This window comes from Rhipicephalus sanguineus, chromosome 7 (assembly GCF_013339695.2).
Source record: "Rhipicephalus sanguineus isolate Rsan-2018 chromosome 7, BIME_Rsan_1.4, whole genome shotgun sequence".
In the NCBI taxonomy this organism is placed as follows: Eukaryota; Metazoa; Arthropoda; class Arachnida; order Ixodida; family Ixodidae; genus Rhipicephalus; species Rhipicephalus sanguineus.
The window spans coordinates 131,026,193-131,051,618 of NC_051182.1; the positions used below are offsets into that span (position 1 = coordinate 131,026,193).

General features: G+C 45.1%; 2 protein-coding genes across 4 annotated transcripts in view; both read left to right on the forward strand.

Moving 5' to 3' along the window:
• The window catches only part of LOC119399947 (uncharacterized), a 57,812-nt gene extending 54,511 nt beyond the window's left edge, over window positions 1-3,301 (forward strand). For both annotated transcript variants that reach the window (XM_049417910.1, XM_037666854.2), the window contains exons 4-5: window positions 597-708; window positions 3,158-3,301. In XM_049417910.1, coding sequence (XP_049273867.1) covers window positions 597-708; window positions 3,158-3,247 — 202 coding nt within the window. In that variant the 3' untranslated portion in view covers window positions 3,248-3,301. The remainder of the gene's footprint in view (window positions 1-596; window positions 709-3,157) is intronic.
• Window positions 1-25,426, forward strand: part of LOC119399948 (E3 ubiquitin ligase RNF157-like) — a 79,374-nt gene that overhangs the window by 43,307 nt on the left and 10,641 nt on the right. The window contains exons 1-12 of one of the 2 annotated variants that reach the window (XM_037666855.2): window positions 5,641-5,837; window positions 7,173-7,291; window positions 8,398-8,486; window positions 10,261-10,413; window positions 11,158-11,275; window positions 12,710-12,776; window positions 14,233-14,390; window positions 15,764-16,024; window positions 17,777-17,867; window positions 19,078-19,153; window positions 23,563-23,785; window positions 24,660-24,743. In XM_037666855.2, coding sequence (XP_037522783.1) covers window positions 5,750-5,837; window positions 7,173-7,291; window positions 8,398-8,486; window positions 10,261-10,413; window positions 11,158-11,275; window positions 12,710-12,776; window positions 14,233-14,390; window positions 15,764-16,024; window positions 17,777-17,867; window positions 19,078-19,153; window positions 23,563-23,785; window positions 24,660-24,743 — 1,527 coding nt within the window. In that variant the 5' untranslated portion in view covers window positions 5,641-5,749. Of the gene's footprint in view, window positions 1-5,640; window positions 5,838-7,172; window positions 7,292-8,397; window positions 8,487-10,260; window positions 10,414-11,157; window positions 11,276-12,709; window positions 12,777-14,232; window positions 14,391-15,763; window positions 16,025-17,776; window positions 17,868-19,077; window positions 19,154-23,562; window positions 23,786-24,659; window positions 24,744-25,426 lie in introns of those variants that run through there. The other variant, XM_049417902.1, reaches the window with a different exon arrangement.

Consider the following 25,426-nt stretch of genomic DNA (forward strand, 5'->3'; position numbering starts at 1 on the left):
TTAAAGGGACACTGAAGAGAAAAACAAGTTTTCTCATATTAGTGGATTACTCTTTCACACTTCCAAAATCATCATGCTTGCAGCAAGAAGATGCTTGGTAAGCAAGAAAATGCGCAAAAGGGACGTGCGGGTGGCGATGCCACAGTGAAATTCCTGCACCGAACATCGTGACGTCATAGATTTCGATGCCATCTATTAGGTCCTACGTAATCCCTAATGAGTAAATATGAAGTGCATTGTCCTCTGACAGGGCCGTAAGCTGAAGATACCAAGTTTCAGGAAATTTCGTTAAGCCAGTTTAGCCAAAATGCGAAAAATGCGCTTTAAAATCCAGACATTACATGCGGCGATTTCGACGCGAAATTTAAAAATGAAACTTTGACCTTGATTTCCTCTTCACTTAATAAACCTATGACGACGAATTAATGACATTGGAGTTCTCAGGGTACAGTTTATCAATCTAAACTTATTCGCTGTTTCACTTCAGTGTCCCTTCAAAGAAATGGACTGTGATTATTGTTTCCAGATTAGATAAGCTCCCGCGGGTGAAGCCTTTTTCTTTTTAAATCTTAGTTGCACATATTTCTCTGTTTCAGGGATTGCATGTCTATGACATCGCTCCTGCACGACTTGACGAGCAGCCAGAATCTCGAGAGGAATCTTGATGAGGGCCTTACCTGGACTGGCTTCGATCTGAAGGAGCTACAGGTGACAATCTTTTACACTGTTCTAAGGTCAGTGAGCTTGGCTGGTTGGATTCATGATCGCAGGGCGCATTTTTTCCAGCATGGCACAGTTAAAGCGGGCCTGCAACACTTTTCCAAGTAATCATCGAATGGCTTCATTCAATGAGTTTATTGCCTCACGAATTGACTGCCGGAAAAATTTTTAGAATCCATCAAGTACGAGTGGAGTTACAGGGACTTGTCGCATGCTTGAGCCGCTTTCTCTCCCCTTTTGTACCAGTGAGCGCACTGAAAGCTAGGCGGGGGGGGGGGGGGGGTGACAAGGGGGCAAGAAACTACGTCCTTTCGTTGGCACGCATCATGACCGTACCTTTTTTTTTTTTTTTCTTCGAACGCGTGTCTTACCTTTAGTGTGAATGCGAGCGAGTGCACGGGCACATCACGCCATCCCGTGGCGGTCACGGTAACTACGTAGCTCACTACGCTCAAATCATCCAAAGGCCAGAGAATTTGGGTTTATGGCGCAGTCATTTGGGTTTATGGCATCATTTGTCGAGAGAAGAGGGAACGATTTCTAGCTGACTTTGAGAATTAGTTGTAAATTTCAGGCCGCGTGCTGTGCTACGATGTTCGGCTCGCGTGTTGTCCAGATCCTCGACTACCGATCGGCAGCGTTTTCTGACGATGCTGAAAAAGTGTTGCAGGGCCCCTATCAATGCTCAGGTGGGTGTGCAGACTATGCTTATGACGATATCTGCTCCTGTAGTAATCCAAGCGAGGCAGAAGTTCAGGAGAAGATGAAGGCTTGGAAGAGATGAATATTCTTAAACATGGGGTGTCACTGGAGCCAATGTTTCAACAAGTGGTCTTCTTCTTTCAAGACAAGACCACTTGCTGCCTTCTTTATTGCTCCTGTAGTGTTGTACAACTCGTGCGAAATGAAATGGGCCAGTCTAGGGTTAAGCAATGCACATACTATCTTTTCTGCCGTCCTTAGTTTGTCAAACCAGCTTAATAGTAGTGACACATACGCTTACGTCACAGCTAACATCATTTAGTGACTAATCCATAATGAAACAACTTAGTTACCTTGTGTAATTGTGCATACCAGGTGTTATACCGAAAAGGGGGAAGCTGCTTTATGGGACCAAATACTATTGCCAAAAAAAAAATCTATTTCTCAGAAATATTTTTGGATTCTGCCATTACTGATGCATCACCTCGCCAATTTCTACGCATTATAGATCATTTTAACCATAACAGCCTTTAATATTGCATCAGCAACCGATGGTGTTTTTTTTTTTTTCATTGCTATTCTTCCCGTTTCATCTTTTTGTAACCTTACAATACTCTGATAAGCTTTTCTCAGCTTTGGCATACTAAACTGGCTAGTAGCATAGCGCGGGAAGACGCATGGACAAAGAAAAAGTACGAGACGAACACAAGCGCTAACTTTCACCAACGCTAACTTTCTTTGTCCTTGTGTCTTCCCATGCTATGCTACTAGCCAGTTTACGATGAACCAACAAGCCCATATTGGTACCCTTGTTTGGCATACTGAATGTTGATCATTTTTGTCTTGCTGAAAAGCCTAGTGTTTAGTGAGCGCAATAAGTTGCCAAGTGTTACTTTGGGAAGTTATAAATTTTTAGAAAGGGTGAAACAAAAGTGCTTTTTTTCAGTAATTCAAATTAGCTTCTTGAAGCTTCATAAGTTTTGTTCTGGGAAAGCTAGAGCCATAAAATTACCATTGTTGCAATCTTTGATATCTGTAGAAACCAATGACATTTCATTCTGCAGGATCTCAGTAGCCAGTTTATTAGAAACGGTATCGAATGAAGTTTTCATAGGTAGTTCATTTTAAAAATGAATGGTATGGTGTCTGTAAAAGCTGTGCTCATACTTGATATGAGCACATCAAAATGCATAATCTCCAAGGTTTTCATCATTTTAACCTAAATAATAAAACACCTTGTGTCTAAAAAGTTAAAACCTCTTTCTCCATTAAAGTTTTTATGTAGCATTTCACTCCGTGAGCATGGTGCCTGTTTTGTTTTGGCATCGTCATGTATTGATTGGCATGCGGTTGACGCTTAAAGCATGGAAGCTCGACGAAGTTAATACAAATGACATTAGGCGGTAGCGTCACATCAGCCGTTTTTTAATGTGCTTCACTGACTGCACCAAAGGAGCATGCTTTCCCAGCAAAAGGGAGACTTGGGCTAGTTGGTTTTGGTTCATTTTGAAACAGCGCAAAAGACAAAGCACACAGAAGACTTACATCTCCACAAGACTTACAGCGCTTGTGCTGTTCAGTCTTCTTCTGTGTGTTTCATCTTTTGCGCTGTTTCAAAGTACTTTCCCACCAACACCTTCTTTCTTGTCGATTGCTCGACGCTCCCAACAGTGTGTAGAGGCATCTTTACGGAAGTCTCGTTCATTTTCTGTATGTTTGATGTTTCCGTTTGCAGGAAAAGGAGGAGCGTTTGTGCCAGGTTGCAGACACCATCGACGCAGACGTCGAACAGCTGCAACAGCGCATCAAACGTCTACAACACTAACAAGATTAACTGACTGTGTATAATAGCCTTTGAATGTTCCCTGTTTGTAATAAATATGTTTGTTACGACCGTTGACTTACAGTATGATTCGAATGTACTATTCTTTTTCAAGCGAAGCTTGTCATAACTCACAGAATTCGGTGGCATCATACGCAAAAACCTGGCACCAGCGAGCGCAAGGAAATGTGGCCCTAGAAGGCACGCCGGTCACTTGCGTATTCGTATGCGCCGCTTTCCAATAAACAATGCTCTCTCTTTTGTCGGCTTGTCGGCGATGAACCGTTTCTGATACGGCAGTCTTATCATTTATCAAGGTGACTTGTCATTCCTCATTGCCACATTTCGTTCGTGAAAGCAACGACGTTCATGAACTTATGAATGTCGTTGCTTTCCTGTAGCAACTGAAGTGTTGTGCTGCTAAGCACGTAGATGAAGGTCGAATTCCCGGAATGGAGGAAGGAAAAAGTGTCGAACTCGGCGAGTGACCAGTGTCGCTGTGTATCCAAAGGAGCACGGAAGGGACACAGGCATGTGTATAGATGTGAAGATATGTTACATGCCGTCAACTCAACTGTAACTAACTTTGCCTGCTGTTTTTACAATAGCCGTTTAGTTTAATCTGGTGCTTGCCCTGGCACATGAAGCAGACACCCACAGCATCAATCATTTGACTGGTATGCTCCTGATTAAGGTCTACAAAAAGTGTCTCCAAGCCTGTCAAAGTGCTAAAAGGGCACATTAAAAGAAAGGATCCGGATTCTGTAGAAGGAGCTGGGCACGTAAGCAGTGTGACGCCTCATGCCATCTTGTTCTGAAGGTGCTGGTTGGGCTCCAAAACGTAGACACCTAAAATAAATTTTGGTTGGAGTTTACCTTTTTCTTCAATGTGGACATGCGTATCCATGTTGTAAGACTGCTGTGTTATATGCATCACGTGAAGACAGTATACTGTCGATGTTTGCTGTTAACGTGAAGCTTCTTACCTAACTGCTGATATAAGGAAGTTACAATAAGTTGGACTGCTACTTGCTACACAAGATATCTGAGGGTAAAATGTGGCTTTGAAGTGATAAATTGTTTTGGTGCCACCGTACAATTGTTGAAGAAATGTGGGTGTATATATATCTATATAAATAACATTCTTTTTGAGGAATATTTTTTTGGGAGCTTTAGAATGGGTACGCAGGCTTTGTGTTGCTTGAGTACGCGCTCTATTTTTGCAAGTAGCCTGGAGGTTTGCATATGACGTATGTGCAGCGGCAACAAATGCAAGCGATTGCAAAGTTTTGGATACCGTATTTTGAAACTGCCGAATAACTGCAGGGCCTTCTGGCGTTAGTTACTTGCACATGCTTCTGTAAGCAGGCTTGAGACATCCATTTCGTTATGAAATTCACCCTCATCTGAACTAACAGAAATATTGCCTATTTATGCATGTATGTAGAAAAAAGCTATAAGTGTTTTATTCAATGTATAGCTGTTATGCACCACTAACTTTGTTAACGCTCTATGCAGTAGCATAGCCAGAATTTTTTCTTGGGGGGGGGGGGGTAACCGTTCTGTATGTATGTTCCTACGTGTGTTTGTATGTTTCACATGCAAAATTGAATATTTTTGGGGCGTGTTTTAACCTTCCTACCATGGCTGTGCCAGTGCCTCTGTGTTTCATGACTTGAGCAATCATTGAAATATTTGATGCTGTCTTTGTTACGTATACCATGTTGAAATTGTTTTTTTAATACCCTATGTTCTCTTTCATTCTTTTTTCTAGTTTATTAACATGGGAGGTCCCGCCTGCAGTGTAACGTTGGGACCTCCTGCATATTTACCATTGTAGTCTCTTACTATATGTTACTGACAGGGTCGGTTATGCCTTCGCCTAAGATGACTCAAAGTGAAAGCTGCAATCTCCTTTTTTCCTCTAAGTTGACGTATTGAACCTCCCGCGCCCTCTCCGAAAGCCTTTTGCAGCTAACGTGGTGTTACCAGGATCAGAGGCATTGTAAGCTTTCTGCACCTCGCCGTGTTTTGCACTGCTCCCGGGATAGGGTGGCTACCCGGGATCTGACCATCTTTGACCAAGCAGTGATGTGTGATGACGTCACCGTGACATCACATTTGTGACGTCATCATGACGTCGCGATGAATGCGATACATGTGAATACGCAGATGACGTCTTATGGTGACGTCATCCCGTGACGATTTTTTGCATCACTTGTGTTGATGGCGCCGACGCGGGATGCCGGTGCGATTATCAAATGGTGCCTTTGATGTTCAAAATATGGCGCCAAGCCGCGGTATCGCCCGCACATCGTTCTCCAGAACGAGCCAATCCCGTTCTGGCGCACTACTTTTCTTTGCGTTGTTATTTGCCGCACAGCGGCAGGCGCGCCGTGATATCCCGTTCCTGGGAGAACAGCGGTGGAGCATGTACTGAACTTGGCCGAAACCCGTTACCCATTTGGGAAACAAGTTTATTATTAACGCGACGTTACGTTAAACATGGGTGGCATATGGAGTAGGCAAAACGTCCGGGTAGAAGAAGTGGACTTTGCCGCCAACTATGCCTACAGGTATCCGCCGAAAACTGGTAAGTAGTGTGTGGCCTTCTCTGAATACAGAGATATAAAGAAAAACAGCTGTGCCCCAATGGCGTCTTGACAGTCGACGCACCGTGCATGTTTCGCAGCTGCCTCTTGCTTTTTAACTATGCGCATTTTCTAAAGGGACTCGCTAAAGCACTTCAGATGCATCGGCGTTTCCGCTTCTCTCAGTTTGACTTCGCCTTTGCACCTGAAAACTCGTTTCTGACAGGTCATCGATGCAATGTTTACATCCTACAAAACCCGATCGAAACTTACCTACGCAGTTGTTAAACTTTTTTGAAGCTGCACGAACGAATTGAGACCGTAATCTGCGTGACAGCAACGCCTTCGGCAGTCACACACTTTTTATTTTACATTTAGCCGAAAACCTTGTCGACAGCGCGGCTAGTTGTTATACGGGTATCGAGCGTACTTTCAATCGTGATTGATCCCCGATCGGCCTCGAATTTCTTTACCGCTATTGGCTCCTTTCCTGCCAGTCGTGATCCAAGAAACTCGGATCGCGATCTGGGCTCGATCGCGATCGAAAGTGTACCTTGTGACACCCCAGGTGTCACAGCTTATCAAGTCGCATCCCAGGGTGGTTTTTTAACACGATTGGCTTATTTTGCGCAAGATGCAAAAGGAAGCTAGCCAATCGTGGTCCAGAAATTCGATCATGATTGGGGCTAAATCGCGATCGATAGTACGCCTTGTGTCACGCGTATCCCGAGGCTGCACAGCTGATCACATCGCATCCCTTGGGTGTATCTTCATCGTGATTGGTTTATTTTGCGCAAGATGCGGAGGAGGGCCTTGGGGCTCGATCGCGATCGAAAGTACGCCTTGTGTCACCCGTATCCCAAGATTACACAGCTGATCACATAGCGTCCCCGAGGTGCTATCTTGATCGAGATTGGCTCATTTTGCGCAAGATGCGGAAGGGAGCCAATCGCAGTCCAGAAATTCGATCGGCGCTCGATCGCGATCGAAAGTGCCCGTAGCTGTGACTGTCATCCACACGTTTGGCGGATCAGGATCTCATTTTCGACCATCAGATCAGACTTGCGCGTTCATGAACTTCTGTAATAATAACATCCGGGGTATGACGTGCCGGAACCGCGATATGATGATGAGGGACACCGTAGCGGAAGGCTCCGGAAATTTCGACCTCACGAGGTTCTTTAACGTGCACCTAAATCAAATTAAGTACACAGGCCTCGAGCATTTCGCCTCTATCTAAATGCGAACGCCGCGGCTGGGGATTGAACCCACGAACTTCGGGTCAGCAGCCGAGCACCATAACCACGGATGAACTTCTACGCCATTGTCACTTGCAGGCAATTACTTCGCGAGTCACTTCATCATGGGCGGGGAAAGGTTCGACGCCAATCAGCCGGAGGCATACCTGTTTGGAGAGAACACAGACCTCAACTTTCTAGGAGGCAAGCCGACTCCCGTACGTGAGTTTGTGTGTGTGTGTGTGTGTGTGTGTGTGTGTGTGTGTTGTGGAAATGGTGGCCATGCAAACGGTAATAATTAACCCGTTAAATAAGCTTGCACGATGCAGTGAGTTGACTTCGCTTGTTTTATTGCCTTTGGTGTTGCCCATTGTGTTTGACGAGATGATTTTGCAAAACTTGCCTTTCAGCTGCCCACGATTGCCTGCTATATGTGAAACTGACGTAAGTTGAACGCGCATGGTCACGCCAAATTCACGTGTTCTTGTTAAGTACCATCAAACCACTAGCGATTCCTGGTTACGGCATATGAGTACGTGACCACCATTGACTTTAAGCACCCCTAAACGTTCCCTTGTGACCTGAAGAACGCCATCTAAGCATCTTGCGCATGGACGGCCCTGTCCCTTGAACTGGTGGCTTGCAAGATGTGGCCAAATGACGTAAAACCTGTTGGCAGGGGATTCGAACCTGGGACCGATCTCATTGCGGCTTGGTCGCTCTGTCTACTATCTGATTTAACCATGAGACTTTGTTAGTTACATTGCAGCACGAGGGTGAATTTATTAACAGCTCGAAGCACAGACACTGGACATAGCTAATCACTTGTTTTGAGGAATCCTGCAAAATGAAGGAAGGTTCACGAAAAGGAAGAAGGAAGTGTTAATATTTACTTGTAGCTTTGCACAACAAACAGTTCAATAACAACTTTTTCTCTTTTCTAATCGTGCTGTATCGTCACTCACAGGTGGGAATGTTCACATAGTTCATCGTATATATGTGGAACTCTTTCATTAGATTACCTGGAATGCTAGCCATTTATCGCATGATTGCCATTCTAACTGCATGTCCACGTGTACTACAAATGTAAGTGCTTTGCTCACCTGTCAAAATCAACCTTGCAGAAACAGGCACGCTGAAGGGACTAAATGCCTACTTAGTATTAGTGATTGTAGTGGGTATGCTCAGCTACAGATGTATGTTTTTGTTAAGCCCGATATTTAACTTGCATTTCAGCTAGGTTATGTGTGATGACCATAATGACAGATTAGCTCACTGCTTGACCTGTCAGTTGGCATGTGCTGCATCCGCTGACTTTCCGCAGTTCCCGTACCCAGCGCCACAGGCCAACGAGCCAACGAGGCCGCTGCGAAGTCTCGTCAACATCCGCAAGGAGTCGCTGCGCTTCGTAAGGTATGTCATAGGCTTTTAACTTTCTCAGGCATGACATATTGAATAATTGTCTGTAAAAGCGTCAAATTTGTATAACATTATTCCAAGGCACTCAATGGTCCATTGCAACAAAAATAATATTTAAATACGTTCATTTGTTTGTTTTTCAGGAATCAATTAGACTGCTATTAAAGACCTATTTATCCATGCCCTGTTTCTTGCATAAATAGAATCAAATCTGGCTAGAAGTATACTGCAATTTGTTTTCAGTGGTGGTCATTTCGAGCAAACAAAAATTATGCATTTGGTACGCTTTGCGGGAAGCGGCATGTCGAACAACTCATCGAACTTGGTAGTGCCTTCAGCAGAGTGGTCATATGCAGCAATACACAACAAGATCAAGTTAAATGGAGACATTTTTATTGCGCAGAAAGCTCAATTAATCAAAAGCACAATCTGTCTTGCATTTCTAAGTCGCTAGTTGACACAAATAGCAAAAACAAATGTCTCCAAAGTGCCCTAAAGGTTTAATGCTCTCTTTGTGCGAGTACAGCTATAAGATGCTGCTTATTCTGCAATCGGTGTCTGCGAAATTTCCTATGCAAAAGTTTAAGGTCTGCATAGTTTGAGGTGTACATTGCAAATGAGGCCTTGGTGAAATGTGCAGTGTTCACTGTTTTGGTAGTCTTGTCAATAACTGCAACAGCATCAGCTACCTTTGCATGCCAGTGACACTAACAGTCAGTGCAAAAGGCAGCTTAGGGTTTTAGCTGGTCTGGTGTTAGAGGTGTTTTAAACGACTATGCGAATGAAAGGAAGTGCTCAGATTCTGCTACTGTTTAGAATGGCTTCATTGAAAAAAGTGAACTTCATTATTGATTGTTCTTTGTGATTCAACTGGACTTCACGACATCTTTGAACAGCGAAGTGTCTTACGTTGGCAGGTATTTTACTCTGCCTGTATGGCGGAGTTGGCAGGTATTTTGGCAGGTATTTTACTCTGGCTGTATGATTTCGAACGCATAAATCAGTTTCGACATTATTGATTATTCATTCCACCATATCTGGACGGCCTTTGGGAAGTGAGAGTTCGGTTCGTGATAAACAAGGCAAACAACAGTACCACTTTCTTGCTAGCACTGTGTTGTGTCATGCGTGCCTTTTTTTTCTGTTGTGCCTGTCTTTAGCCTGTACTACCATCAAGTAGAATGCAATACCAACAAACCCACATTCTCACCCTCACTGATTTCTTGCTAGATTTGCAAGAAGAGCTCATGATGGATTGAGGACCGCATAAATGGGCATCTGAGATATTCATCAATAGTGGCATTGGCTGTCCTCTGTGCTGGAAGAGTTACGAGATAGCACAACTTCTAGTGCACCGCGTGTGTAATGCAGGCGTTATGGGTTTGGTTCTCATTTTGGCGGCAAGTTCTTTTCTTTTGCCTCTTTCATTTTGCTTTATCTAACTTATAATTACTATACTGTAATCAAGAACTGCAAATAATGCGTTTTGTACTCCACAAGGGTTGCTTGCTGGGTGAGTTGGTATTGCATCTTGAAGAAGGCAGTGCTAAATTATACAGACTACGGTAAAGAAACAACTGTGTTTGCGCTGTTTCGATGTGCTTCTTTACCTTTGTCCATGTTATTTAGCACTGCCTTTTTCAATACTTCCTCCTGTGCATTCCACCCCCACGTTATCGTTTAGCTTCATGAGATGGATAAATGGTGCTGCCTGGAATCGTTTAAGCAGCTATGTTGCTTCTGCGTTGTGCTTCCTGTGTGCCAACAGGATCCAAGACGAGTCGTTGAAGGCGGACGACGAGGCGACGGACGTGGCCCCTCCGTGCCGGTACAACATCGAGTTCACGTTCGACACGGACGTCCGGTGTGCCATCACCATCCACTACTTCTGTTCAGAGGAGATCACCAGCAATGGTCTAATGTGAGTGACTTTTCTGCAAGCTCGGGTTACGTACAGAGCAGGTGCAATATTCTCGGGTGATTGGCACCGAACGCATCGGCGTCTGTGATTAACGAGATTCCTTGTACGCCGTTCTCTGCACGGATTGGCCTGGTGCGAAAGTGATGTGGCCTGTAGACGCTTAATGTGTCCATCACTGCTCTCGTGAAATTTGGATATACTGAAGGCAACGGCAATTGTGATCGCTTGAGAATACCACTGCAAGAGGTCCCCTTGCACCTTTGTGCCCCGGGACCTCTCTCTACACTCAAACCTCATTATAACAAAGTCACATCTGCCACGAAAATAACTTTGTTATATCTGAAAATTCGTTATAAACGTTTATTGGTAACACTATGACAAGACTATTCTTCATTTACTTCGTTATAGCCGATAATTTGTTATATCCGTGTTCGTTATATCGAGGTTTGAGTGTATATCTTTATTTATGTGTCACATTCTAAGTTCGAATTCAGTAAATTAAAAGTAAAAAGAATGTGGTGCAAAAAATGTTGCAACGACATCTGTAGCTCCAACTCAAGGCTAGTTATGATCTGTGCTAGTTAGTGTTCAATATCACGACGGCAATGCAGTGCTGTATACATAAATAACTTGTAACGAATCATTTGTAACTCAATAAAACATGATTCTGACTGTAATTCTCAGTTTAATTGCTTGCTCCTCACTCACTCGTTGTACTTTTGTCTGTTTTGCCCTTGGGTACAGTTATAGCCCAAGAAACGCCGAGATGAGCTCGGAGACATACCACTACAAACGTGGAGCCAATCAGCAGTTCAGCCAGTCGTCTCACATTTTCGATCCAAGCCTTTACTGTGAGGAAGAGGTGAGTCCACTGTTTTGTCACATTCTTAAGCAGATGAATGGGGTTTTTAACAGAATGAGAAAGGAGGTCTTTTTTTAAAGATATAGTAGAATCTTTTAAGACAAATAGGAATAAACCTCACAACTATGTTTGTGTGTTTATTATATTTATTTACTGATTTATTTGTCATGCTACCCTCAAGGCTTTACATGGAGAAGGAAACGGCAAGAATGAACATTTACAAATTTTGTGAAATGCGCTTTACAATGAAAACATGTGAACTACAAGGAAAAATAAAGTAGATGGAATGCGGTTGTTTTATCACTGTTATCGGGAATACATTTATCTTATCAGAGGTACGTTGAATCAGTGAGAACTAAATGGAGGTTTCTGAACTGCTCACTTTATTGGAGACCCAGTGCCAACATGAAGTCTGTCATATTGCCCTGACCACTTAACACATTTGCGTTATGAGCAGCTGTGCTGTTGGCTTCAATCAATGCCATTTTGTACCTGCAATTTGAGCACGAAGTCCGAAAAATTGGACGCCAGGAAGTTTCAGTGTCTGAAATTTCAGATGTTTTGATACATTGACTCTGGGGGGCTTGGGATGGTGCCACGAAAGCGTCCGAATTACCAAGCATGTTCGGACAATCGGGTGTTCGAAAAATCGGCAATTGACTGTGTGTCATTTTGGACTGACAGGTTATTCCTTCGGAACTCCGTTACAGTACAAATGATTCGTTACAAATGATTCGTTACAAGTTATTTATGTATACAGCACTGCACTGCTTCGGAACTCCGTTACAGTACAAATGATTCGTTACAAGTTATTTATGTATACAGCACTGCATTCCTTCGGAACTCCGTTACAGTACAAATGATTCGTTATAAGTTATTTATGTATACAGCACTGCATTGCTTCGGAACTCCGTTACAGTACAAATGATTCGTTACAAGTTATTTATGTATACAGCACTGCATTCCTTCGGAACTCCGTTACAGTACAAATGATTCGTTACAAATGATTCGTTACAAGTTATTTATGTATACAGCACTGCATTGCTTCGGAACTCCGTTACAGTACAAATGATTCGTTACAAGTTATTTATGTATACAGCACTGCATTCCTTCGGAACTCCATTACAGTACAAATGAATCGTTACAAATGATTCGTTACAAGTTATTTATGTATACAGCACTGCATTGCTTCGGAACTCTGTTACAGTACAAATGATTCGTTACAAGTTATTTATGTATACAGCACTGCATTCCTTCGGAACTCCGTTACAGTACAAATGATTCGTTACAAATGATTCGTTACAAGTTATTTATGTATACAGCACTCCTTCTGATATAACAGGCATGGATGATGTTTCACGCCAGCAGTGAGACAGTACTACCTGTGTTGCCCACATCCCCTCCCCTAAACGTGTGTTGCTTGTTTCCATGCAGCTGAGCTATAACTTCGAAGATGAAATGCTACCAGTCGTCATCCACTGCCTGGCCGAGGAAGGCGACGGTATGTTGTGCGACTTAATTTTTGTCTATGCAGCGTTTGTGCATATTTGCAGGAGTTAATACGAACAAGTGTGCTAGGCAGCTTAAGCTGCACGCTGCTGTTAGTGATGAGCGCTCTATACCTTCTGATTGAGTTGTACAGTACTCACGGATTGAAACGTGATAATGTAGGGCTAAGTAATGCATGTGTTTTCGTTTACAGTGTCTACAGGTCATGCCATATCGGCATAATTTTGACTCGTACACTTGCATCAGAGCCAAGTTGGCCAGGTTGGCAGCGACATGACGTGGTTATCACGAGCAATTGCTCATCGCAGTTGTTATACTTAAAAAAAAAACGTCGCATTTCAGTCCATGAGTACTGTAACCTCTCACCGTAAACAATAAAATTTGAGCTTCAGTGTGAGCATCGAGGCAGCTTAAGGCCTTGCTTGAACAACCTCGAAATGTGTTTGTGATGATGGGTCAAATGCATACCACCTCAGCAGCTTACAGGGCCAGTGAACAACCTCCTTCCTCCTCTCCCCGTGTAGGGTAGCAAACCAAGTGCAACCTGGTTAACCTCCCTGCCTTTCCTTTGCCTCTCTCTCTCTCTCTCTCTCACGGTCCAAAATTTGTGATGTAGAGATAACTGTGCACTTGTATGATGTGAACATGCTGCTGAAAGAATTTTGTGAATAAGTGCTGTAATGAGGAAGTTACAGGGTATAGAACAACCCGCTTCGGCTGGTTACGGTTTCTCGCTCGGCCTTCCCAAGCTTCTCGGCTGTGAGGAGGAGCAGGCGTGGCCTTTTGTCGTGATTACACCCACTTCAGCAACGTAACCCGACGTAAGCAATTACGTCATCGGCGCGCAACCTACTACCAAGGAAGGCTTCCTCTACGTGTCGCTCGTGTCAGAGCGGCGCGGTGAGGAAGCGTGGTGCGAGGGGTGTGAGGCACTGGCAAGGTAAACAAATATGCCACGGCGCATGCGCCCTTCCGAGACGCCTCTTGATCTCATAGGCTTTCGTTCTGACGACACCGTTTGTCCTGGTAGTCTCGGCTCAGCCAAAACGGCAGAGGGCAGCACAGGAAAATGAAATTGCGGGCTGTGCAGCCAAAACTACATGACCGCAGGGCCAAGGCGCCGTTTCACAGTGCAGAGGACCATTTGACGACGTCAGTGCTATGTAATGTTGCCCGTGGGCAAGATTACATCACTGCGCAGGCAAAAAGGACTCGTCGGGCGCAGGAGAGCGGCAGGGAAATTGTCTTTCGAAACGGAGCGTCTATGTGGCGCACTGGCACTGTGATATTCACAAAATGTGATCGCTGCTGCCTTCTGCACGAACTAGCGAGCTTGTTTAGGAGGTGTAAAAAAAAGTTGTAGCCTTTTTACTCGCCCTTTGAAAACTGCATTAATTAGAAGTCGTTCTGACTTCGTTTTCGTACATGGGTGTTCCTCGACCTCGCAGAGCCACGCCAGTCGCACGTGCTAGTCGCCGTAGTGGAGAAGAACTCGGACAACACGTACACACTCAAGCCACTCAAACAGAAGCTCTTCGTTGACGGCCTCTGCTACCTGCTGCAGGAGATCTACGGCATCGAGAACAAGAATGTGGCCCAAACCAAGGTGAGAGTTGGATTATTGCATTGCACGGATGTACATGAAAGTGTGAGTGTTTCGGGAAGCTGAAGGAAGGCTTTTTAAAACTTCTTGACCATGCGCTTGCATAGCTGGAATAGCCTCCCACACTTCGAAGTAGTATGCTGGAAGTACTATGTTGCTGCATGTTTGTTTTGATAGTCAAGGCTGTCAGTGGCGAAATTACTCGGCTGTAGCTGTTCTGAAACCTCACCTGGCCATGAAATTGTAGCTGGCTGTACACTTTGGCAATCTTTTAATAAAATCACGCGAGCGTTGACCCCTGGACATGATGGAGCCTAATACAGGTGAGAAGTAACGAGATTCCCTACTCATTCTAAAAAGACAGGGCGTGCAAACAAGGACACAAAAAAGAAGTCAGGATACCACAAACGCCGACTCACAACTGAAGAGACGCATAACGGCGGAAAGGCACGAAAACCTGTGTCTGTATTTGCATGCGCTGTCTTTTTAGAATGAATACTTACCAACTAGCTCAGCTCTCTGTATTCTGAGATTTCCTACATGACGCGCAAGTGCAGAGAGCACATTTGTGTGCGAGTGCCATTTGCTACGCTGTTTGCTTACAGATGCATACACGCTATCAGCCTTATCTCTGTGATCATGGGTTCTGATAGCCGGGGTGCATCGTATCGCTGATCTTGTTGCTTTTTGTCGATATTAGAAAATACCATATTCAGGTGTCACTGCTCGTACAATATTATTAAAAAATTGCAGGGGTGCACGTTACTGTGAGGTGTATAAATGGCTGATTAACATGCCATTAATGAAAGACGAGATGAAGCACTTCAGTTATCAGCTAAAATGAGCCTAACATAAATGATTGGATAGAAAAAAAAAACGAGCAACAATCCTTGCTCTGAAGGGGATTGACCAGACGAGCTTTAATGTCACCTGATCTGATACACCACTGTAGCGTAGCCTTGAACGTGAAGGGATCAATACTACTTGAGGTTATCAACAGTCAGAATTAAATGCACTGTACCAAAGCATAATGTACAAATGTACACTCTGGATTGCTTGAGCCTCTTGACAAAGTTCATTTAGTTATCTTGTTGTATCAGTGGCCATGCTTCCTCTTGCACACGGTAACCCGCCGTGGTGGTCTAGTGGTTACGGTGCTTGACTGCTGACGCGAAGGTTGCGGGATTGAGTCCCGGCCGCGGTGGCTGCATTTCGATGGAGGCAAAACTCCAGAGGCCCGTGTGCTTAGGTTTAGGTGCACGTCAAAGAACTGCAGGTGGTTGAAATTTCCGGAGCCCCCCACTACGGCGTCTCTCATAATCGTATCGTGGTTTCAGAATGTAAAACCCCAACAATTATTATTATCTTGCGCACAGCCCCCGACAGGTGACGAGGAGACGGAGGACAGTGGCGCCGAGTGCGTCATCTGCATGTGTGACAGTCGGGACACCCTGATCCTACCCTGCCGGCACCTGTGCCTGTGCTCGTGCTGTGCCGACTCGCTGCGCTACCAAGCCAACAACTGCCCCATCTGCCGGGCACCCTTCCGCGCCCTGCTCCAGGTGCGGGCCGTGCGACGCACTCTTGCCTCGGCCGTCGCCGTGCCGCACCTCGGGGCATCCGCCGGAGACGCTCAGGTTCGTCACCACCTCTCAGTCTTCCTTGCCTCGGCCATTGTTTATTCTCCTTCGGAGACTTACGGCGTAGCTGACAAAATTTTGCATCTGGACCCCCTTATACAGATTAAATGAATTGCTCTCTCTTCAGCAACTTGTGGCACTAATTAGACGAGCACCAAGAAAAGAAGTCGGCGCTCGTGTTGTGATCTTCTTTTCTCTGTCCTTGTCAAATTAGGGCTGTAAGTTGTCAAAGAGGAGTTACCACCAACTCGTCCAAGTTTCTCTTTTAGGGGAATTACTCTCTGTATTGAACTCATCTGGACAGCCCTTTGGAAGTACGTGCAAAAGTAGAGTAGACTCTCAGTAAATGGAAATCTCTGAAACAGAATCGCTGCTGAAATGAAATAACTGCCTTTAATATGATTGTTTTTGTACTTGGACTCTGCACCCCTGTTCACCTCTCGATAAAAGGAGCTCCTTTTAAACAGAACATGTCTTCCTGGTCGCTTCAGGTTCCGTTTAACGAGAGTCCACTGTATATTAAAGTCCCATTCGCTGCCACATTCAATGCTGTCACTAAGAGCTACTGGCAGTGCAAACTTGCGAAGCTGTCGAAATGCACTTCCGGGCACCAATGTCGTTACAGTTAGTGTGGCGTACGTAAATGTGTGTCTGATAAAGCGTAGGTTATAGAAGAATTACGAAAGTTTAGACGTGGCAAAGCATTTGAAGAAACTTTCCTATTCTGAATGTATTGCATTGGATGTAGCGAAGCATTTGCAAAGCCTCTGTTAGGTCTATGGCAGCCGCAAAACAGATGGCTGGTATTTCCAGACAGCTTGAGAATTTGCTAATACAGTTTTGCTTTTTTGATATACAAGTTGCTTGGATTGGGCCTATACATGGAACGGTTTTCTAAAAGCCTTGCTTGTCAGTGGACTAACTACCGTATTTACTCGAATCTAACGCGCACCTTTTTTTCGGCGAAACAAGTCGTAAAATCGCATGCGCGTTAGAATCGAGTACCGAAAAAACGGTTATCGTATTGCCATCGGCATTTCAAAATGGCCGCCTCCTACGTGCCTCGGCCATTTCTGTCATTGTTTCAGTTCGTACGTCTGCTGAGGAGTTTGTCATCTCGTTCTGCATTCGCATCGGCGGCATGGATGTGCCCCCTCCAAATACTCGACGAGTGCACCACGATGTCGCATTTCAAAGAAAAGTTATTACATGTGCAAAGACGGGCGGAAATCGGGCCGCATCGCGGTCGTTCGGAGTTGCCGAAACGTGCGTGCGAGACTGGCGCTAACAGAAGCAGAAGATTGTTTTATAGCAAAGCTTCACGAAAAAGTTTCTGTGGACAAAAGCAGGGCTGGTTTGCCAAACTCGAAGTGCGTTGACAGCGACAAGGAGTTGTCCGACAGCGACGAAGACTGATCCTTACGCGACTCGTATCGCCGCCGTAGTGGTGACAGTTTCAGCGGCAAGGCCCGCCGTTTGACTTTGTGTTTTCTTTTTTTGAAACTTTAGTTCTTTAAAACCTAAATACCTGTTCTCCTGAATGTGCGAAGGTGGACTCCTACGTACTTTTGTTCATTTCTCTCACGAAAAATGGGTGCGCGTTAGAATCGATGTTGTACGTTTTTTTTTTCTTTTTGGTCGCGTAAAACAGGTGCGCGTTACAATCGAGGGCGCGGTAGAATCGAGTAAATACGGTATGTACATAAATTTATCTCATCGGTTTATCTTATCATTCAATTTGTCTTTCAGACCTGCCAAGATATTCCACCAGGCTACGAGGTTGTGCCACTGGTGGAGGCCCTCAACGGACCAGTCGTTGGTTCTGCACCGGTTGCTGCAAGTGAGTAGTCATGCCGTACATTTTGCTCCTTTCATGCTCAGACAAACGTGTCACCGGGTTTCAGGTGTTTATAATTTACACCAAAGAAACACAAAGATTACACAAGTCTATGTAATGCGAGATGGCTCTAATGGCATACTTGATGGGTAATTTCAGAGCGCGGCTGCAATACTCCAAAGGTTGTTTGACCTTTGAACCTAGCCTAACATTTACTTCACAATAAGTAAGCTCCTCTTGCGGTAGCAAAACCGCAATGGCGTTACTAAAGCCTGTTGTTCCTATAATTCATCTTCATTATCACTTTAAACAACCATTAGAGCTCTTCTGCGACAGCTCTTAGATGACCGTTTGAGCGTGCCACTGATTGCACAGAAAATCAAAGCAGCGAATTAATTCACAGATGTCTTCAATTTGAAATCACCCACAACAAACAGGGCTGCTAATACAGGTGTACTAAAGCTGCACCAGCAGCCTCGGAGGCCATTCTTTCTACTATACTGCTTACCCTGAGTCCAAGACATGCGCAGGGAGGGCACCAATATCTGCTCAGATAGTTGTGAGAGGGCTCGAATAAAGTTGCATGAATCACAGAGCCTCGTGGAAAAAGTACTGCACAAACTGACGCAGACAGAAATTAATTATTCAGTGTAAAGAAGCAGATCTAAAAAGTCTCAGAAATACCAACGTAGGTCCAGTGCAGGGGTGATGGAAAGAAACGCGAACAGCACGGCGTCTTAGTGTTCTGCTGTTTGTGTTTTTCATCGCGCTCTTAGCTTAGTGGAAATAAAAAGATGCTAGAGTCGTCCCTGATTGTATCATGGACAACTGTAGTATCTTTTTATTAGCAGCCATGCCACAACCACTTGAGGAGAAATGCAAGCGCAGCATCTGCGGTGGAGCGCGCAGATGCTGCCCTGTTTGTGCTTCTTTCCATCATTATAGTACATTTCGGTCGTGAGCGTTAGATGTGATGAAGGCATTTTTATGTTAGAGACACAAGTTCACTATTTCGACTCGTGACTCAACCGACAGAAAGGGAGGAGACGAAATTAAGCGCATGCCTTTGGTCTGGGTGAGATTTCTATGGCTGCAAGCATGCTGTTTTTTTTTTGTTCTTGTTGTTATATTTTTCTATTTCAGCTCGTGTGATTGAGTGCGTGAAATGCATGTCTTTTTGTTTCTCGACATTGTTTTGTTTCACCTCATCCAGTGCACCTGACGGTGGGCCTGCCACCCGAAGCGGCAACGCCCGAGGGGCCAGCGGCCAAGCCTCGGCGGAGCGGAAGGTAGTGGCGGCAATTCTTGAAGTTCTCTCGTGCAAGCAGGTTACCTTAGACAGAGTTTGCATAACAAGAGGGCTGAATGTATAAAAATGATTTATTTTATTTATTTATTTATTTATTTTATGCATACATACTGCAAACCACTGTTGTGGTCCCAGCAGGAGGGGCCATCAGTCAAAAGGAAGAGAGCATCGGGAACAAAATTTAATTAAATGTTAAAAATAAATGCAGAAGATAAATGACGTACACGGGACGGTGTAATTAACATTTGAAAATGTTATACTCGAGTTCGTGCACAAAGTCATTAGAAGGTGATTTACTCTACTCTGTGACAGTACAGTGGAACCTCAATTATACGTCCCCCGGTTTTGCGACGGCCCGCATTTTACGACGAATCAGTTTGTTCCCGGCAAAGCCCCCATAGAAATAATGTATTGAAAACGTCGATTATACGTCGAAATGTTACACTGACCCCGCATCGTACAATGGCTCTCTGATATCGTCCGAGGAAAAAAAATCGCCTATTTTACTCAAATCTAGCGCCGACCAAATCTCGGGAGCCTCGACTACTGATCGGCAACGCTTTCTGACCATGCTCAAAAAGTGTTGGAGGGCCCCTTTAAAGCGTGCAACAAATCCCCGTAGCTACACTCGCATGTAACGGATTCTGAAATTTTTTGTTAGTTGATTCGCAAGGCAATAAGCTCTTTTAATGAAGCCATTCAGTTATTACAGTCAAACCTCGATATATCGAACACGGACATATCGAATTATTGCCTATATCGAACGGTTCCTATATCACGTGGGAAATCGCATGCATTTTTAATTTTTTATTTCGAACGAAGTTTGACGTATAATGGATATATCGAACTCGGCCACCCCAAACTGCCCGTGCTCCGTTGACAGGCGGCGAGCTTTCCCGCCGCGCTCCGTTGACAGGCGGCGAGCTTTCCCGCAACTCTCGAAAATAGCGGTAGCACGGTGGGCGTTTACGACTGCTGCACACATCGATGGCGCAGAGTGCGCCACTTGAACGTAGCGGCATACGCACGCCGCAGCCTTGCAGCAACGACGCACTGCACTTGTTGCACCAGCTCCTCCTTGATAGTATCGCCAGGCATCAGTCGCATCGGTCGTTGTTGTGCTCGTGTGTTAGGCCTGCCGCGCGTTGTGGTGTGTGTAGCGATGGCTGCAGACGCGAAGAAACGGACGACCCTGACTTTTGCAGCAAAACTGGAAGCAATCCAGGCTGAAGGCGTGTGATTCGGACCTGGTGCGTCAGGGACGGAAGGTATGCCTTATCGTCGGTAACTGCACGGCACACCACACCGATGCCCAGCTGAGCAACATCGAAGTGGTATTTCTGCCGCCCAACACCACTTCGAAGCTCCAAACCGTTGGACCAGGGCATTATCCGCACATTTAAGTCTATCTACAAGCGTCGGGCTGATCGACATTTTGCTTGTAAGACTCCGGATGGGCCAAGATCTGAAGATCGATCTTTGGGCGCCATCCAAATGCTCAAGGCGTCGTGGGAAAACGTCAAGCAGTCGACGATAGCCAACTGCTTTCGGCATGCGGGCTCGGTGGACGCACTGACGAAGCATCAGTGGAAGAATCCGAGGAAGCTGGGTTGGCATGCGCAGATGAAGAAAGCGAGCTCGCCGAAACGTGGAGCAAGCTGGAGAGCTTTGTTGGTGCGGAGCCGCAAAGCATGTGCATCGAAGACCTTCGTTGGAGGGTGACGACAGCAATGGTACAACGGCGGAGCTAACGGATGTAGAGATCGTCGCCGAAGCTACCGAATGAAGACGCTGCCGAGGTGGATCCCGCAAGCGCTGATGGTGCCCCGCTCCCGACATCAGCTGAGGTCGTAGCCGCTTTGGCCCTTGCGCGCCGCCACTGCAGCGCGATTGAAGGCACCGGCCTTTCACTTGTGGATCGCCTGGACTATGTTGAGGACGCAGTCGTCAAACACGCCATTGCCAACAAAAAGCAGGCTACTCTTTTTCAGTATTTTAAGCCAACACAATAAATACTTTGTTTGAATCTTCAAGTGAGTATTTACTGCACCACGATTGGTTCGTTGGTTGTTTTCCACAAGTTCTTGACGCATTTTTTACGTGATTTTTTTATATCGAATTCTGGATATATCGAACTATTTCGCGATCGCCGTGCCGTTCGATATATCGAGGTTCGACTGTACTTGGGAAAAGTGTTGCAGGGCCCTTTTAACAGCACAGTGTATAACAACACAGCTTAGCAACACAGCGCATAACAACGTGGCAGACATAGTATAACATGGTGTATGATAACACAGTATAACTGCATAGTGTATAGCACAGTTTAACAATGTAACATATAACAACACAGTATAACAACATGGTGTTTAACACTCGCCCTCCTGGAAAAAGAGATAATGTTTTTGAGCAGTTAACTTGTACTTTTTGACTCGTGACAGATTCATTTTTGCCTTTCACTCTGATGTGCACGTGATGGTTCTTGTTTTCTGTTTTCAGCTATATATTTCCAGGTGTAATAAATTTACACACAGTTGTTCGTCAGCAGCTTGTGTCGTGTGCTCAATCTTTCTCCGTCCCGTTTTTTGCGGTGTTTAACAACATAGCATACAGTCGAATCCCGCTGTAACGAATACCGCTACAACTAAATTTCCACCACAATGAACAATTTTCGATTCCCCGTCAGCCGCCCATAGAAAACAATGCGAAAAATGTCTCGTCACAACGAATACTTTTTCTGGGTATTTCCGCTTGAACGAAGTTTTCGCGAGTGCCACCACATAAGGAAAAGGAGCTTGCCTAGGATTGCCGCGAAATCCCGCTAGAAACTCGACAATTTCTCGTTGCCAGAGCCGTGCGGCCGCATCGCAAGACCCGTGTCTTCATCGGAGACATGCTTTCTGCCACCACACCCACATCCTGGTAAATTTTTCGCCATTGAGATGCTACGCGACAGATCGTCCATCCGCCATGATGCTGCTGGTGGGTTTGATGCGCGTGTGCGCCACGGAAGAATCGTTCTTCAAGAAATCCCGCCATGTTTTTGACGTAGCATTCAAAACAAAACTACTGCTCGTCGTCACAAGCCTTGCGATCGTGAATGACATCCACGGCATTTTGAAGGCACATGCGCGGCCAGCGCGCACCTAGTCCGAGCGTAACTACATTCTGCCGCAACCGCTGCGAACCCAAATGCGGTCGTGTCGACGCAGTCATGGGCGACAACAAAAGTACGCACGCATCCAACGTACGCGCACCGACTCAGAGCAATGCTGCGGTCAAAACCGCGGTAGACGCGATCACAGATAGCAACGACGCAGTTCTGAAGGCACGCGCACAGCCAGCACGCACAGATTGAAAATGCGACTACCGTTTGCCACAACCGCTGCGTAGAAAACCGCGGTCGCTATCGTCACGATCATCGATAACGAATATGCTCAAGTACGCAGCTAACACATTAGAAGAAAGATTAAAGGCAATCAAGTTGTAAAACGGCACGAAGTATTTCGGCTTTCCTTTCGCTCGCTTATGACTGTGGTAGTGCGGAGCTTCGGTACTTTATTTTCATTTAGCCTGTAGCAAACTTTGGCATGCTTCTTTATGGTGCTAAGTGCTCGGCACGCTTCGAGGGTAGCCTGCATATCGTATTTGCTTGTGTATAACCCACATGTATAACTCGCGTATTGACGCAAAGCCTCCTGCCTTGCATTGCCGTGAAGCCAACTTGCACACTGAAATTCGCGTATAACCAGCACCCCGAGTTTAGTGCTAAATTTTCTGTATATTTTGTGCATGTTATACGCGAGAAAATACATTCACACAGTGTGTGGCCACGTACGTCCAAGTTAGCAAGAATTCAATGCAAAAGACAATGCATGCACTTGCCGGGACCAGAGGACGAGTCATAATCGTCACATCTTACTAACTTTTGTGGTCTATAGATCAAGTTTCACTGCAACGAAATTCCGCGACAACAAGCTTTCTCACGCGTCCCGTCAATTTCGTTGTAGCAGGATTTGACTGTATAGCAATACAGTATAACAGCACGGTACATAACAACGTGGCATATAACACCATAGCATGACGGCAACAAGCAAACAAAAGAATTGGAAAGATTACACTGTGTGCTGTAATAAAAACTGTGTACTGTAATAACATCAATCAAAATATGTCTTACAGTCAAGGACAGAGCACGGAAATGAACACACAGTACAAATAATAATGCAGAATGTAATGTATAGTTATTGAATGATGCAGTAGTTTGATGAGCATCTTTTAATTGTGTGATTTCTAAGCCTAGCTTATATTTGTTTGGCAAATGTTGCAGCTTCTGGCTCATTTAAGCACGTGTTTAACTGTGCCTAATATATTTTTAATATATATCTTCTTTAGGCGGCGTTCAGGCAGCACTTCATCGTTGCAGACGGACAGCACCGGAGCCACAGCAGCTCCCGAGGTCGTGGTGGCCGCGGTGGTTTCGTCGGATGCCGAAAAGGGGCGCGCGGTGTCCCCGCTCGGTCCAGACGTCCGCTGGCACCGGCGAAGTTCCTCCCGCGCCGCACCAGAGCAGGTCCGTCTGCTGTCGGAGTCCGAGGGCTCTGCCGGTCGTCGAAAGGTGAGCCAAATTGCTGGCAGCCGCATTTTGACTTTTTGTGTATAGTTTGAAACTGTTGTCGCTTGCAAGTTTGGACACATTCCACAAGCTCCACTTTTCAAGGTGAAAGCCTTGCATGTCTTGAATCGAAGAACCCAACGTTTGACCATGGTGCCAAAAGTCACGTGACCGAATGTCATCACATGACATAGACGTTCATTTAACAATGGGGCAGTCTCGTGAGAGCATAAGCTTTCAACTGTGCTCTGCTTAGCATTATATAAAAGGATTGTCAACATTTTGGGGAAATATTGTAATTGTTGCTGCGTGCAAGTGCTGTTAGGTCACTGTTGGCTTCCGTTGACACTATGAGTGCATGAACCCCATTGAAGTGTGTGTATTTACTGCAAGTTTTTTTAAGCCCACCAGGACATTTTCATGGGGTCTAAAGAATACCATCCAATCATCCTGTACACTGGTGACTCTCGTTTTCTCTTGCCTTGCATTTTGGCAATCATTCATGTTTCGTTTATCCGCCAGCCCGCACAACATGACCAAAATAAGAAATCTTTAGTTTCAGGACCTTTGCGAGAGCATTTGCGGTTAGTCTTACCTGTGTACGACAGACGGGTTTGTTCGGCAGTCCACGGAATTCTCAAAACTCTGTGCCAGTGCCATAGCTCAGAACCATACGTCATCACATGAAATAGCCATTTTGTTAACCAGGCATGTATTTGTTTTAGGCTAATGTCTCTTTCTTTCATAACCTTACAGAGTCCACACATCATTCTTTTAACGAGTGCTATTCTTCACTGAATTTCTTTATTAGAGCTGCTGTCCTTGTAGTAATCTCTACATTCACAGCACGGTAAACGAATAAAACAACTTGTTTCAGGAGAACTTCTTGTTGGGCAAGCTGGTCGCACAGGAGAGAAGACGAATTCAGGCGCACGACAAACACAGGCGAACACAGTTACGGGTGAGCTTTTCAAAAAGGCAGTAAAAAAAAAAACGTGCTTCCGCAATAACTGTCAGGCTGTGTTCGTCTGCGTCTGTCTGTGTTCGTCTTCATTTTTCTTGTGCATATGTGTTTTGTGTTCAAAGCGATGCCTCGGCGACGTTGAGAGGCCTGTAGACAACTTGTATGTGTGTGGTCAAGCGTGTGGTGTCGTAGCCTATCTGCCGAACTCGCCGTGGTGGGTTACGGGCTGTGGTGTTGCAGTGCTAAGCACGAGGGTTTGGGTTCGACTCCCGGCTGCGGCGTCCACGTTTCAATGGGATCAAAATGCAAAAAGGCCCATGCACTTAGGTCTAGCTGCATGTTAAAAAATCCATGTGCTGAAAATTAATACGAAGCCCCTCATTGCATTGCACCATATCGTCATATTGTTACGGAGAGATGAAAGATGAAGACGCCGAAGGAAGAAGAAAATATGAAGAAGCTGACTGGTGTGTGATTGTGTCGGTCAGCCATCTTGACTATTTTCATGGTTATGGCATGTAAAACCCAGAATTATATTTCTTTTAGTGTACTTGCCAACTATTCAGTTTAAGAAAAATATGTAAGCTACAGCGATCGTTGCCCGACCTCAAAAAGAACTTGTCCAATTAAGTTGGCTCGTTTTTTTTTACATCAGATACTTTAGCGTACCGTATTTACTC